Below are 14,002 nucleotides of genomic sequence, written 5' to 3'. Positions count from 1 at the left end.
ACAGCAGGTCATTATTAGTCATCAATTTTATACACATCAGTGTATACATGTCAATCAATGTCTGTCTTTATTCCTGTCCTGCCCCTAGGTTCTTCAGAACTATTTTTTTTTTAGATTCCATATATATGTGTTAGCATACGGTATTTGTTTTTCTCTTTCTGACTTACTTCACTCTGTATGACAGCCTTTAGGTCCATCCACCTCACTACAAATAACTCAATTTTGTTTCTTTTTATGGCCGAGTAATATTCCATTGTATATATGTGCCACATCTTCTTTATCCATTCATTGGTCGATGGACACTTAGGTTGCTTCCATGTCTTGGCTATTGTAAATAGTGCTGCAATGAACATTGTGGTACATGTCTCTTTTTGAATTATGGTTTTCTCAGGGTATATGCCCAGTAGGGGGATTGCTGGGTCATATGATAGTTCTGTTTTTAGAACTATCTATTTTAAGGAACCTCCATAGTGGCTGTATCAATTTACATTCCCACCAACAGCCCTTTGCCCCTTTTTAAATTAGGTTATTTGTCTTAATGGCTTATAAGACTCATGTCTGTACTGTAGATTCAAGTTGCTTATCAGATATATGATTTGTAAAGTTTTCCCCTATTCTTTGGGGTGTCTTTTCATTTTTTAGTTGGTATCTTTTGAAGCACAAAAGTTTAAGTTTTGATGAACTCTATTTATTACTTTTTTCTTTTATCGCTTGTGCTTTTTTTTAAAAAAGCCTCCTCATTTCCTTCTCCCCCCAGCCCCTGGCAATGACCAGTATACTCTCTGCTTCTATGAGTTTGATTATTTCAGATTCATCATATAAGTGGTATCTTATAGTATTTGCCCTTCTGTGTTTGGCTTATTTCACCTAGCATAATTTCCTGCAGATTTGGTCTCTCAGTAGATTGTGGAAGATAAGGGATATTGGTTTCTCCTCATGATGTCCGTCTGGTTTTGGTTTCAGGTTAATTCTGGCCTCAAAAAATAAGTTAGGAAGTATTCTCTCTCCTGTTCTTTGGAAGAGTTTGTGAAGGATTGGCATTAATTCTTCTTTAAATATTTGGTAAATTTTACCCATGAAGCCATCTGGTCATGGGCTTTTATGTAATTTCTTGATAACTTTTTTAAAATAAAAATGTCTTTTCCATTATGGTTTATTACAAGATATTGAATATAGTTTCCTGTGCTATACAGCAGGACCTTGTTGTTTTGATAATACTTTCTATTTCTTTTTTGGTTGTTGTTTAATTCTTTTTTTTAAAATTTATTTATTTTTAACATCTTTATTGGAGTATAATTGCTTCACAATGGTGTGTTAGTTTCTGCTTTATAACAAAGTGAATCAGCCATACATATACATGCATTCCCATATCTCCTCCCTCCTGTGTCTCCCTCCCTCCCACCTTCCCTATCCCACCCCCCCCAGGAGGTCACAAAGCACCGAGCTGATCTCCCCGCGCCACAAGGCTGCCTCCCACCAGCTATCCACCTCACGCCCAGTAGTGTATATATGTCCATGCCACTCTCCCACCCCGTCACAGCTTACCCCTCCCCGCCATCCTGAAGTCCATTCTCTAGTAGGTCTGTGTCTTTATTCCCGTCTTACCCCTAGGTTCTTAATGACCTTTTTTTTCCCTTAGATTCCATATATATGTGTTAGCGTACGGTGTTTGTTTCTCTCTTTCTGACTTACTTCACTCTGTATGACAGACTCTAGGTCCATCCACCTCACTACAAATAACTCAATTTCGTTTCTTTTTATGGCTGAGTAATATTCCATTGTATACATGTGCCACATCTTCTTTATCCATTCATGCGATGATGGACACTTAGGTTGCTTCCATCTCCTGGCTATTGTAAACAGAGCTGCAATGAACATTTTGGTACATGACTCTTTTTGAATTATGGTTTTCTCAGGGTATATGCCCAGTAGTGGGCTTGCTGGGTCGTATGGTAGTTCTATTTGTAGTTTTTTAAGGAACCTCCATACTGTTCTCCATAGTGGCTGTATCAATTCACATTCCCACCAGCAGTGCAAGAGTGTTCCCTTTTCTCCACACCCTCTCCAGCATTTATTGTTTCTAGATTTTTTGATGATCGCCATTCTGACCGGTGTGAGATGATTGTAGTTTTGATTTGCATTTCTCTAATGACTAATGATGTTGAGCATTCTTTCATGTGTTTGTTGGCTATCTGTATATCTTCTTTGGAGAAATGTCTATTTAGGTCTTCTGCACATTTTTGGATTGGGTTGTTTGTTTTTTTAATATTGAGCTGCATGAGCTATTTATATATTTTGGAGATTAATCCTTTGTCAGTTGCTTCATTTGCAAATATTTTCTCCCATTCTGGGGGTTGTCTTTCTGTCTTGTTTATGGTTTCCTTTGCTGTGCAAAAGCTTTTAAGTTTCATTAGTTCCCATTTGTTTATTTTTGTTTTTATTTCCATTTCTCTAGGAGGTGGGTCAAAAAAGATCTTACTGTGATTTATGTCAAAGAGTGTTCTTCCTATGTTTTCCTCTAAGAGTTTTATGTGTCTGGTCTTATATTTAGGTCTTTAATCCATTTTGAGTTTATTTTTGTGTATGGTGTTGGGGAGTGTTCTAATTTCATTCTTTTACATGTAGCTCTCCAGTTTTCCCAGCACCACTTATTGAAGAGACTGTCTTTTCTCCATTGTATATCCTTGCCTCTTTTGTCATAGATTAGTTGACCATAGGTGCATGGGTTTAACTCTGGGCTTTCTATCTTGTTCCATTGATCTATGTTTTTGTTTTTGTGCCAGTACCATATTGTCTTGTTTACTGTAGCTTTATAGTATAGTCTGAAGTCAGGGAGTCTGATTCCTCTAGATCCCTTTTTTTCCCTCAAGACTGCTTTGGGTATTCGGGGTCTTTTGTGAAATATTTTTAAGCAGGGTTGTAGTATGGTCTGAGTTGACATTTAGTGGAGATCACTTTGGCTTTTTGGTGGAGGATAGAGTTATAAGAGGAGGCCTGAGTGGAAGCAGAGGCACCAATTAGGAGGCTCTTGGTGTAGACAAAATAGATTGATAGTGATTTGTATGCAAGTGGTGGTAGTGAAGATGCATAGAAGTGGACTGATTGGAGATATACTGCAGAGATAGAGTAGACAGGGCCTGATGGCTTGATCAGAAGTGGGAATGAGAAAAAGGAAAGGACTTTTGAATTTTTTGAATTGAGCAAGTGGGTTGATGGTGGTTCCATTTATTAATAAGAGGAATACTGATAGAAGAACAGGATAGGTTATTTTGTTTTTTGCAGAGGACAAGTTGAGAATGAAGTTTCGTTTTGACGTACTTAAGTTTGAGATGCCTGTTAGATATCCATGAAGAAGTGTAAGTAGGCAGTTTGAAATAGGGGCTTAGAACTCAAGAGAGTGGTTGGAATGAGAGGAATCAATATGGAATTCATCAGCATGGACTATACTTCATCAGTTCCAAAAACACACATTTTTTTCACTTTTTATAACTTCTCAGAGATCAAGATGCATCTTGTGATTGATGTCAGCCAGACAGCAATCATGATATAGTTGTCATTTGCTGTTTTTGAGTGTGTGCAGGCAGATTGCCAGAATCAGACCTTGCAGATTGGATGTCAGCAGCATGGGGGAAAGATTGGAGACGATGCTGGAGCACTGTTTTAAGCTCTCAAAACCAAATGACTTGGAGGAAGAAGGGAGGGAAGTGGTGAACCATACATGTTATGGACTTTCCTTGAAGCAAGGGCCAAAAGTAGGTTAGATTTATGCAGTTGGGACCCAAGCACCATAGCCTTTATTAGTCCCTTTAAGAAATGCTACATAAAAAAAAAAAAAAAAGAAATGCTACATAATCAACACTCTGGCACAGAGGATGATATTGTGTGAAAAAACATAGATATCCACAACCCTTGAGTAGAAAAGTAATTCAGAAGAGTTGGACTCTGAATGTGAAGTTTTAGAAATACTTTCATCACTTAATTTTGTTTATATTTACCATTTCATGTTTGTAAAAATGATATATGATCAAAATCTGCCTACATCTAAAACTCTTTCAATCATTATAAAATAAAAACTTCTAAGTGTTAAAAATGCATTGTGTTATGTGTAGTTTAACAGGCAGAGTTTTTTCTTAGTGATACATAAAAATTTGTTAGAATTGATGGCTCTTCAATGAAGTACAGTAGGTGATAGTTAAAGCCGGGGAATAACTAGCTAGCTCACATAGCTCTGAGATTTTATAAAGAATTACAAATTCATAGAATCTACTGGGTACTCAGACTACCTCACCAGACTTCATCCTCATCCTTCAAAACTCAATTCAGGTAATCATATTCCTCAGAAAAAGCCCACCTTCCATCTCCACCCCAGTGGCTGAGTACAGAATTTTAAAAAATGAAGCCAAATATTAGCAAAATGGTGCTCACTTTACCACTGTGATTTTTTTTTTCTGTTTGTGCTTCTAGGGAGAAATATGGAAGGTTATAGTGGGTGCTTATTCAAAAGGAATCCAAGAGTGTTGGTAGGAATAGAACATAGCAAATGAATCAGATAGTGAAGAGCCATCTTAATTTTCTGGTAATTTTTGCTAACCAAATATTTTCATCCCCATTTCTCTCCATTTTCTTTTTTGTTTTTGTTTTTGTTTTGAAAGGAATGGCCAAAAGAAAGGAAAGTAAATTTGAGCTCTATTCGGGTAAGTAAATTTATTTTCATCATGTTCAGGGATTTCATAAAGCTTCATTTCATTAGAAGAATTTATACCTTTACTTTTTCCCAAATCCCAAGTCTGATGCCTAGACAAAGTCAAAGTGAAGTGTTTGCCTTCTGAATTAATTCCAGTGACTTTTATGTGACTTCGTTGGCACATACCCTCTACATAGATAAAACTATTCATAGTTTGACTCTTGCTGTTGTGTCTGTGCATCATCTTATTTTATAATACACTTGCATAGTCAAAGTGTCACTGTAATGCGTCTTATTTAACAAAGCCAAGCACAATTGTCTCAATATAGAAACTCTGCTGTGTACATATTTAATATAGGAAGTAATATAATAATGTCTGTGTTGTCTGTTTTAGATGTTAAATTCCTAGAGTGCAGGAATGATGACCCATTTCCATTTCACAGTACTTGTTCATTTGAACAGCTGAATTTTTTTTATTGGAGTATAATTGCTTTACAATGGTGTGTTAGTTTCTGCTTTATAACAAAGTGAATCAGTTATACATATACATATGTTCCCATATCTCTTCCCTTTTGCATCTCCCTCCCTCCCACCCTCCCTATCCCACCCCTCCAGGTGGTCACAAAGCACGGAGCTGATCTCCCTGTGCTATGCGGCTGCTTCCCACTAGCTATCTACCTTGCGTTTGTTAGTATATATATGTCCATGCCTCTCTCTCGCTTTGTCACAGCTTACCCTTCCCCCTCCCCATATCCTCAAGTCCATTATCTAGTAGGTCTGTGTCTTTATTCCTGTCTTACTCCTAGGTTCTTCATGACATTTTTTTCCTTAAATTCCATATATATGTGTTAGCATACAGTATTTGTCTTTCTCTTTCTGACTTACTTCACTCTGTATGACAGACTCTAGGTCTATCCACCTCATTACAAATAATAGCTCAATTTCGTTTCTTCTTATGGCTGAGTAATATTCCATTGTATATATGTGCCACATCTTCTTTATCCATTCATCCGATGATGGACACTTAGGTTGTTTCCATCTCTGGGCTATTGTAAATAGAGCTGCAATGAACATTTTGGTACATGACTCTTTGAATTATGGTTTTCTCAGGGTAGATGCCCAGTAGTGGGATTGTTGGGTCATATGGTAGTTCTATTTGTAGTTTTTTAAGGAACCTCCATACTGTTCTCCATAGTGGCTGTACCAATTCACATTCCCACCAGTAGTGCAAGAGTGTTCCCTTTTCTCCACACCCTCTCTAGCATTTATTGTTTCTAGATTTTTTGATGATGGCCATTCTGACCGGTGTGAGATGATATCTCATTGTAGTTTTGATTTGCATTTCTCTAATGATTAATGATGTTGAGCATTCTTTCATGTGTTTGTTGGCAGTCTGTATATCTTCTTTGGAGAAATGTCTATTTAGGTCTTCTGCACATTTTTGGATTGGGTTGTCTGTTTTTTTGTTATTGAGCTGCATGAGCTGCTTCTAAATTTTGGAGATTAATCCTTTGTCAGTTGCTTCATTTGCAAATATTTTCTCCCATTCTGAGGGTTGTCTTTCTGTCTTGTTTATGGTTTCCTTTGCTGTACAAAAGCTTTGGAGTTTCATTAGGTCCCATTTGTTTATTTTTGTTTTTTATTTCCATTTCTCTAGGAGGTGGGTCAAAAAGGATCTTGCTGTGATTTATGGCATAGAGTTGAACAGCTGAATTTTTTTGCCAGTATAATAAAAGGAATATTTAGCCCTTAAAATTCGGGTACTCTCTGGTTTGACTGTTACTTAGTGACTGAGTTTCAGTTACGAACCTGGCCACTCGAACTAACTCTTGGTATGTGCATCCAGGATGCTGGGAACTTATCCTAGGCAAAGAAGAGGAGGTAGAGAATAAGCAAACAGAATATTTGATAAGTAATTTTCCCTTTTTTGTGCCTGCAGGGGAAGAAATGGAACTGGTATTTGGACTATTTATTTTCAGAGGGGTTACAAGGCTTGAAACTTTTCATAAGAAGCAGTATTCATCGTTCTTCTGTCCCCTGAGCAGAGAGCATAAACCACCTGATCAACATTAAATGAATGTTGACAGAAACAAACTGAGCATATGGGACTAAATTCCTTCCTTGTTGCTGGAGAGGTCAAGTAGCTCAACTTGAGTTTCCATACTCATTTCACCAACAGACTGCCATCCTCAGGGAGTGCTTAGACTGGCCTTCTATCCATGGCTCAGGAGAGCCTCAATGTGGCTAATTTTATTTTTCAGGATCTAGATTCTTAGCTCATTAGTGAAAAATGACTTCATCAGGCTCTGCCTTCCACCAAATTATACATAAAGAGACATATCTGTTATGTGGTGGGATTTTTCACATTCTTGTGGACTATGAGCTGCATTTTTGATGGAAGAGAGCAGGTAAATAATATATGGTGGCAGTTAAGCTACAGACATATTCATGCAAAATACTCAGCTGCCTCTGTAAAACCTCTGTGGATATTGCCATTTTTCTTATTGTGAACAACCACACCAACACCAAGTTAAGAGGATACATTTCTAGCTCTAAAAGGTGGCTCTAAGTAGCTGGTAGATTTCTGGGCCTTCACTGGTAGCAGTTTGATGAGAGAAGGAAGGGAAGAGGATTGTGGGATAATCTACATTCCTATTTATACCAGTTTGATTTCACAAAACTGCTCTATTTTGTGTGTGTGCACATGTATGTGTATGTATATATCCCATTTTTTAGTGTTTAGGTCCAAATTAACTAACTGTAACTATTTTCAGGAATAATTCTGAAGCTTTTAAAAAATTGTATAATAGCTAGAGTATCTTGCTGAAAATTGACTACAAAATTTTGCTTCAGCGCTACTGAATAACTGTCCCTCTTTTAATAAAATTCGTATCGTTTGAAAGAAATCAAGCTGAATTTATTTTTATTTTATTATTTATTTATTTTTTATTTTTTTTTTTTGTGGTACGCGGGCCTCTCACTGTTGTAGCCTCTCCCGTTGCGGAGCACAGGCCCTGGACCCACAGGCTCAGCAGCCATGGCTCATGGGCCCAGCCGCTCCGCAGCATGTGGGATCTTCCCGGACCGGGGCACGAACCCGTGTCCCCTGCATCGGCAGGTGGACTCTCAACCACTGCGCCACGAGGGAAGCCCTATTTTTATTTTTAAGTGCACATTGTGGCTCTTTTTTTTCCTTTTAAAGCAAAACAGAACCCTAAACTATATTATTGGATGGTGTTCAAACTAGAAATACTATTTATTCATTCATTTTTTTTCATTCATTTTTGATTTAATACATATTTATTGAGCTTACCATATACCATGTATTCTTCTGTGTGCTGGTTATACAGTATCGGCTTTTGTGGAATTTACTACATTCCATTGGAGAAGACAGATAATACAGATGTAAACAAATGTACAATATCAGGTGAAAAAGCAAGGAATAGGGACAGAAAGAAACAAACTGAGCATATGGGACTAAATTCTTTCCTCATTGGTAGAGAGGCCAAGTGGTTCCACTTGAGTTTCCATGCTCATCACCAATACACTGCCATCCTTAGGGAGTGCTTGGATTGTCTTTCTATCCATGGCTAAGGAGAGAGAGCCTCAATGTGGCTAATTTTATTTTTCAGGATCTAGATTCTTTAGTCCACTAGGGAAAAATGACTTCATCATCAGACTCTGCCTTCCACCAAATTATACATAAAGAGATATACATGTTTGAGGGGGTTGCTACTTTAGATAAGATGGTTAGGGAAGGCCTGTTTGAAGAGGTGGCCAATGCAGAGGCCCTAATGAGATAAGTGTATGAACCATGTGAATATTTGGGGGAAGAGCATTCCGGGAAGAGGTAAAGGCAAGTAAAAAGGCTTAAAAATGTTAACTTGGCATGTTTGAGGAATAGCAGAGGCCAGTAAGGTTACACCATAGTGATTAAGGGAGAAACATGGTAAGAAAAGAAATAGGGGAGAAAGCCAGAGAGTAGTTCATGAAGATCCTGATAGCCTGGTATGGATACGTAATGTGAAGCCATTAGAAGGACTGAGAGCAGAGGAGTGGCATCATTTTACTTACCCGTATGGAACTGCAGTGTGAAGGTTAGACTGAAGAGGATTAAGGGTGAAAGCAGAGACACCAGTTAGGTTATTACAGTGTTCCAGGCAAGAGTCTTAGACTAGTGTGGTGGATGATGGAGAGTTGGGGGGGGGTAGTTAGATACTGGACGCAAGCTCTAAAGGTAAAGAAGATAGGATCTGCTGATAGCTTGGATATGAGGAGAGAGAAAGGGAGGAGTAAAGGATGACTCCTAGGTTTTTAACAGTAGCTGGGTGAATTCTGGAACAGAGAGATGAGGAACAGATTTGGAGGAATGTGGAATCATGAGTTCTTTTTCAGTCATGTTAGGTTGGAGATGCTAAATAGGCAGTTGGCTATCCAAATCTAGAGTTCACGGTACAGTTTGGTACTGACAAAATTGATTTGGGAATCTTTACGGAATAGCCATGACATTGGATGAGATCACTTAGTACAGCTTGAAAAGAAAATGGCAAAGGACTGAGCCCTGGAGTATGCCAATGTTAAGAAGTAGAGGAGGAACCAGCAAAAGACTGAGAAGGACCCACCAGTGAGCTTAAAGAAAAGTCAGGAGACTGGTGTGCTGGAAGCCAAGTACAGAAAGTGTTTCAAAAAGGAAGGGTTATTTAATGGTGTGGAATGTAGCCTATATACCTGGATAAAAGAAGCTTTAGCTGCTTTGAAGTAAATCTGATAGCTTCCCCAATGGGTAACTATTTAGAGAATTCTCTTTTTTTTTAAAGTTTGTACTCCAAATAACTTCCCATATTGTTTTTCAGAACATGGTATTTTGATCCTTAAGATCATGTAGAACTTTAAATTGTGAGAAGGGGTTTGATTAGTTTTTATGAAATTTAACCAGTAACAATCTTCAGATCATGGAAGAAACTTTTCTAAACTTAAGTTAATGTTCTGGGAGAAAAAAATTTTCTCCTTTAGTTTGCCTTTTTGTTCAGTAATGATTCCCTGGGTACCTTTTTGACCATATTCTTCTCTTGATCAATTTTTTAACCCACTTAAGATTAGATATACAGCTATGCAAGTATGCCAAATCTAGTTATTTGAAAAGTCTTTTTTGAAGAATCTTCATGGCAAAGAAAAACAAAATTTAAATAAGAATAGCTATTTTGTTTCAGTACCAAACATGCCTAGAAAAGAAAAGAAATAGAAAATGTGCTTTATTTTCCCAATTGTACAAAAAGAACACTTTGTTTACCCAGTATTTGTGTAAAATTGTTGATGTTTTAAATATTGACTTAATATTCAATAATAACACTGCTATTAGATTTCTAACATTTTATTTTTCTTTTTATCATAACTTCTCCTTTGGTCTTGGGGGACAATCTGGAAAGAAAAGTAGATAAGTCTATGGTGCCTCACATAACTTTTATTAACATAGTAGAAATTCTCTTTATATCAGATACATTTTTTATCACAAAATGGTTTACTAGATAGAAGAAAAAATATTCTCTAAACTTAGTATTATATTTTTAAGATTTTTTTCAGTTGATACTACTTTTCACTTTGTTTAAATTATTAGGTTTTTTAATATAGAGAGCCTCTGTTTCTGTCATGTAAAAAAAATCTGTTTCTATTAAAGATGGATGCTATGGACTGAATGTTTGTTTCCCTCAAATTCATATGTTGAAGCCCTAACCCCCAATGTGATGGTGTTTGGAGATGGGACCTTTGGGAGGTAATTCAATTGTAAGGGTGGTGCTCCCATTAATGGGATTAGTGCCTTTATAAGATGAGACAAGAGAGATACAGTCTTTCTCTCCACTGTGTGAAGATCCAGCAAGAAGGCAGCTGTCTACAAGCTAGGAAGAGGACCCATGCTGGCACCCTGATCTTGGACTTTTAGCCTTCAGAATTGTGAGAAGTAAATTTGTTTTTTAAAGCCACCCAGTCTGTGGTATTTTTGTTATATAGCAGCCTGATCTGATTAAGACGATGGGCAATCGTGTTTAACAGAATATACTGTTGACCAGAATCATTAATGCTTTATTTTTATAATACTCATAAGAGGATATCTTCCCAAGGAGCATAATAGTACATGTGAATTAAAGTCCATTTTAAAGTATATAACAGGAATGCAACATTTTTCAGCTTGCCAGGAAGAATATTAGCTTATCTAAATAGATTTGGTGCACAGAGCTGGAGGCTGGATGTTAAGGAGTCCTTCTATTGCTTCTAGTTTTAGGTTCATCATTAGTGAATTGTACGACCTTGGAAGTCACTTAAATACTTTGCCTCTTGATTCTCTCTTTGGTAAAATTTAGATTCTGATGTCTGTCTTTCAAAGGTTTGGCATGTAAAATGATAGAAAATTTGTAGAATTTTCATTGAAAACCCACAAAGGGGAAAAGAGATAGAAAAGTTTTTCCTACTTTGGAAGCTATATTTGATCAAAGTATATCTTATAGAAATGCAATTAAAGACTATTCCAGCTCTTCCGCCGCCATTTTAAATCCAGCTCCATACAACATTCTGCCGCCGCTGCTGCTGCGACACGGATTGCACGCCAGCACCTCCCGGCCGATAACTCAGCCGCTATGGAAGACATGAACGAGTACAGCAACATAGAGGAATTTGCAGAGGGATCTAAGATCAATGCGAGCAAGAATCAGCAGGATGACGGTAAAATGTTTATTGGAGGCTTGAGCTGGGATACAAGCAAGAAAGATCTGACTGAATATTTGTCTCGATTTGGGGAAGTTGTAGACTGCACAATTAAAACAGATCCAGTCACTGGAAGATCAAGAGGATTTGGATTTGTGCTTTTCAAAGATGCTGCTAGTGTTGATAAGGTTTTGGAAATGAAAGAACACAAGCTGGATGGCAAATTGATAGACCCTAAAAGAGCCAAAGCTTTAAAAGGGAAGGAACCCCCTAAAAAGGTTTTTGTGGGTGGATTGAGCCCAGATACTTCAGAAGAACAAATTAAAGAATATTTTGGAGCCTTTGGAGAGATTGAAAGTATTGAACTTCCCATGGATACAAAAGTGAAAGAAGAGGATTTTGTTTTATTACATATACAGATGAAGAGCCAGTAAAGAAATTGTTAGAAAGCAGATACCATCAAATTGGTTCTGGGAAGTGTGAAATCAAAGTTGCACAACCCAAAGAGGTATATAGGCAGCAACAGCAACAACAAAAAGGAGGAAGAGGTGCTGCAGCTGGTGGACGAGGTGGTACTAGGGGTCGTGGCCGAGGCCAACAGAGCACTTATGGCAAGGCATCTCGAGGGGGTGGCAATCACCAAAATAATTACCAGCCATACTAAAAGGGGACGTTGGAGAAAACAGGAAGAGATTGCTAAGGTAACCCATCTTGCAGGACGACATTGAAGATTGGTCTTCTGTTGATCTAAGATGATTATTTTGTAAAAGACTTTCTAGTGTACAAGACACAACTGTGTCCAACTGTATATAGCCGCCAATTAGTTTTTGTTTTTACTTTGTCTTTTGCTATCTGTGTTATGACTCGACGTGGATTTGTGTTTATACAAATTTTATTTGTATGATTTCATGTTAAACCTCAAATAAATGCTTCCTTATGTGATTGTTTTTCTGCGTCAGGTACTAAATAGCCCTGTAAAAGTGTAATTTTAAATAAGCAATAATTAAGGCACAGTTTATTTTGTAGGGGTGTTGATCCATAGGGAGAAACTGTGGTCCTTTACAAATAGCCAGCTACAGTGTCTACTCTGTTCTCTTTTTGTTAGATGTATTCTGTGTTCTAAGGCTTCATTTCCCTGTTAACTGAGGCTTCCACATACCTTTAAGTAATGTTGTTTTCTCTTTGTATATCTGGAGACTTTGTCATGAAAGTTTCTGTGGCGTAGTTATAGTGTTGTGATGAGTGAAGCTTTCTAGTAGACCATAAGTCTTCTGGTTATATTTTGAAAAGTAACTTTTTAATGGCACAAAGCATGCTGGTAGCTCCTTTTATGAATAGAAAATATTTTGCTTTGCTCTTGTCTCTGGAAAGGCATTTGTTATGACTTGCTGTATTCAGCGGTCTGCTAGAAAGAGCTTTGGCTAATCATAATACCATAACTTTGTTTTCTTGATTAAACTGTCTAAATATACCCAGGGGAAAAAACACTTGAACTGTGTTATAGGAGCCACAGTTTAAGAATATCAGATGTAGTTACATTTAACACAAGGATTTTGGCAAATAGGTATGAAGTTACTAAAATTTGAACAAAAGTTAGATTAAAATATATGACGTAGTGGATGAGTAAATTAATTGTATACTATTCTGTTGGTATTATGTCACAGCAAGCACCAAACTGAACAAAATGTTTTCTGTTGGGGCATTTTTAGGAAGCTATATTGGGTGTTAACTGTTACGTGGTGTGAGTTCTTAGAAAAAATCATGGTAGTAAGTTTCATCATTTTTAGTGCAGTTAGTGCATGAGCTGAATAGTTAAGCATATCCATATTCAAACGTAAAAGGAATAGTGGGGAAAGGTATCCCTTAGATCTTATGTAAATGCAAATCTAAGTGTGACCAAGTCATGTCATTACAACAGATCTTCTGGTGCATTAAAAAAAAGTTTTAGCTGTAGATTTTGGAGGATGTCCTGGGTAAACTCAAGTTTTGAATTTTACATTCAGTGTAGTTATTGAATTTAAGGTTTTTGTTTTTGTTTCTGTGGTTCCATGTTAGCCATTAGGATTGGCATACAAGTTCATATGTAGAATAGTTGACCTCACCTTCAACCAAGTGTAAATTTTTTTATGCTAATGAACCTGCCTTGTTTTATTTGGTGCCTGCAACTTTCTTTGTTCCGATGATGTTTGTACTTGCTGGGCTATCAAGTTACAATGCTTTTGGCCTTTTGCTCCTGTTTCGCTATTTGACTCTACACCTAGGCCAAGTACCAATGTTGGCTGTTGCAAGGGATTGTTTGATTCGTTCAACATGCAACCTTAGGGAACAGAAAGGAGATTTTCATTTTAAGTTATCTTGTCAAAGTCAGTAGGTGCAGTGTCTTTAGGGCAGTGAATCCTGTAAGTTCAAATTTATGATTAGGTGACAAGTTGACATTACGATTGTCCTTTCCCTGATCAAAAATGAATAAAGGCTTTTTAAACAAACAAACAAAAAAGACTATTCCAGGAGGTATTGGCTTACTGAAGTAATGCACGTTCTCTGTACTTTACTTTCTGTGTGAACAGAGGTTTCCTGAGCCTTTCTGAGAAAAGTGCTGAAAGTATGAATGAATAAGCACCT

The 14,002-nt window shown here is 37.3% G+C and overlaps 1 protein-coding gene and 1 pseudogene across 1 annotated transcript in view; both read left to right on the top strand.

Moving 5' to 3' along the window:
- The window catches only part of CENPI (centromere protein I), a 45,216-nt gene extending 37,667 nt beyond the window's left edge, over positions 1-7,549 (top strand). Inside the window, exons 20-21 of the mRNA XM_060137511.1 lie at positions 4,653-4,694; positions 6,624-7,549. Coding sequence (XP_059993494.1) covers positions 4,653-4,694; positions 6,624-6,725 — 144 coding nt within the window. The 3' untranslated portion in view covers positions 6,726-7,549. The remainder of the gene's footprint in view (positions 1-4,652; positions 4,695-6,623) is intronic.
- A 3,619-nt stretch (positions 7,550-11,168) lies between these two features.
- Positions 11,169-12,327, top strand: LOC132512936 (heterogeneous nuclear ribonucleoprotein D-like; annotated as a pseudogene).
- Positions 12,328-14,002: the final 1,675 nt, after the last annotated feature.

Source organism: Lagenorhynchus albirostris, chromosome X (genome assembly GCF_949774975.1).
Source record: "Lagenorhynchus albirostris chromosome X, mLagAlb1.1, whole genome shotgun sequence".
NCBI lineage: Eukaryota > Metazoa > Chordata > Mammalia > Artiodactyla > Delphinidae > Lagenorhynchus > Lagenorhynchus albirostris.
The sequence above is the reverse complement of the archived record's forward strand: the minus strand, read 5'-3'. Positions and strand labels throughout refer to the sequence as shown.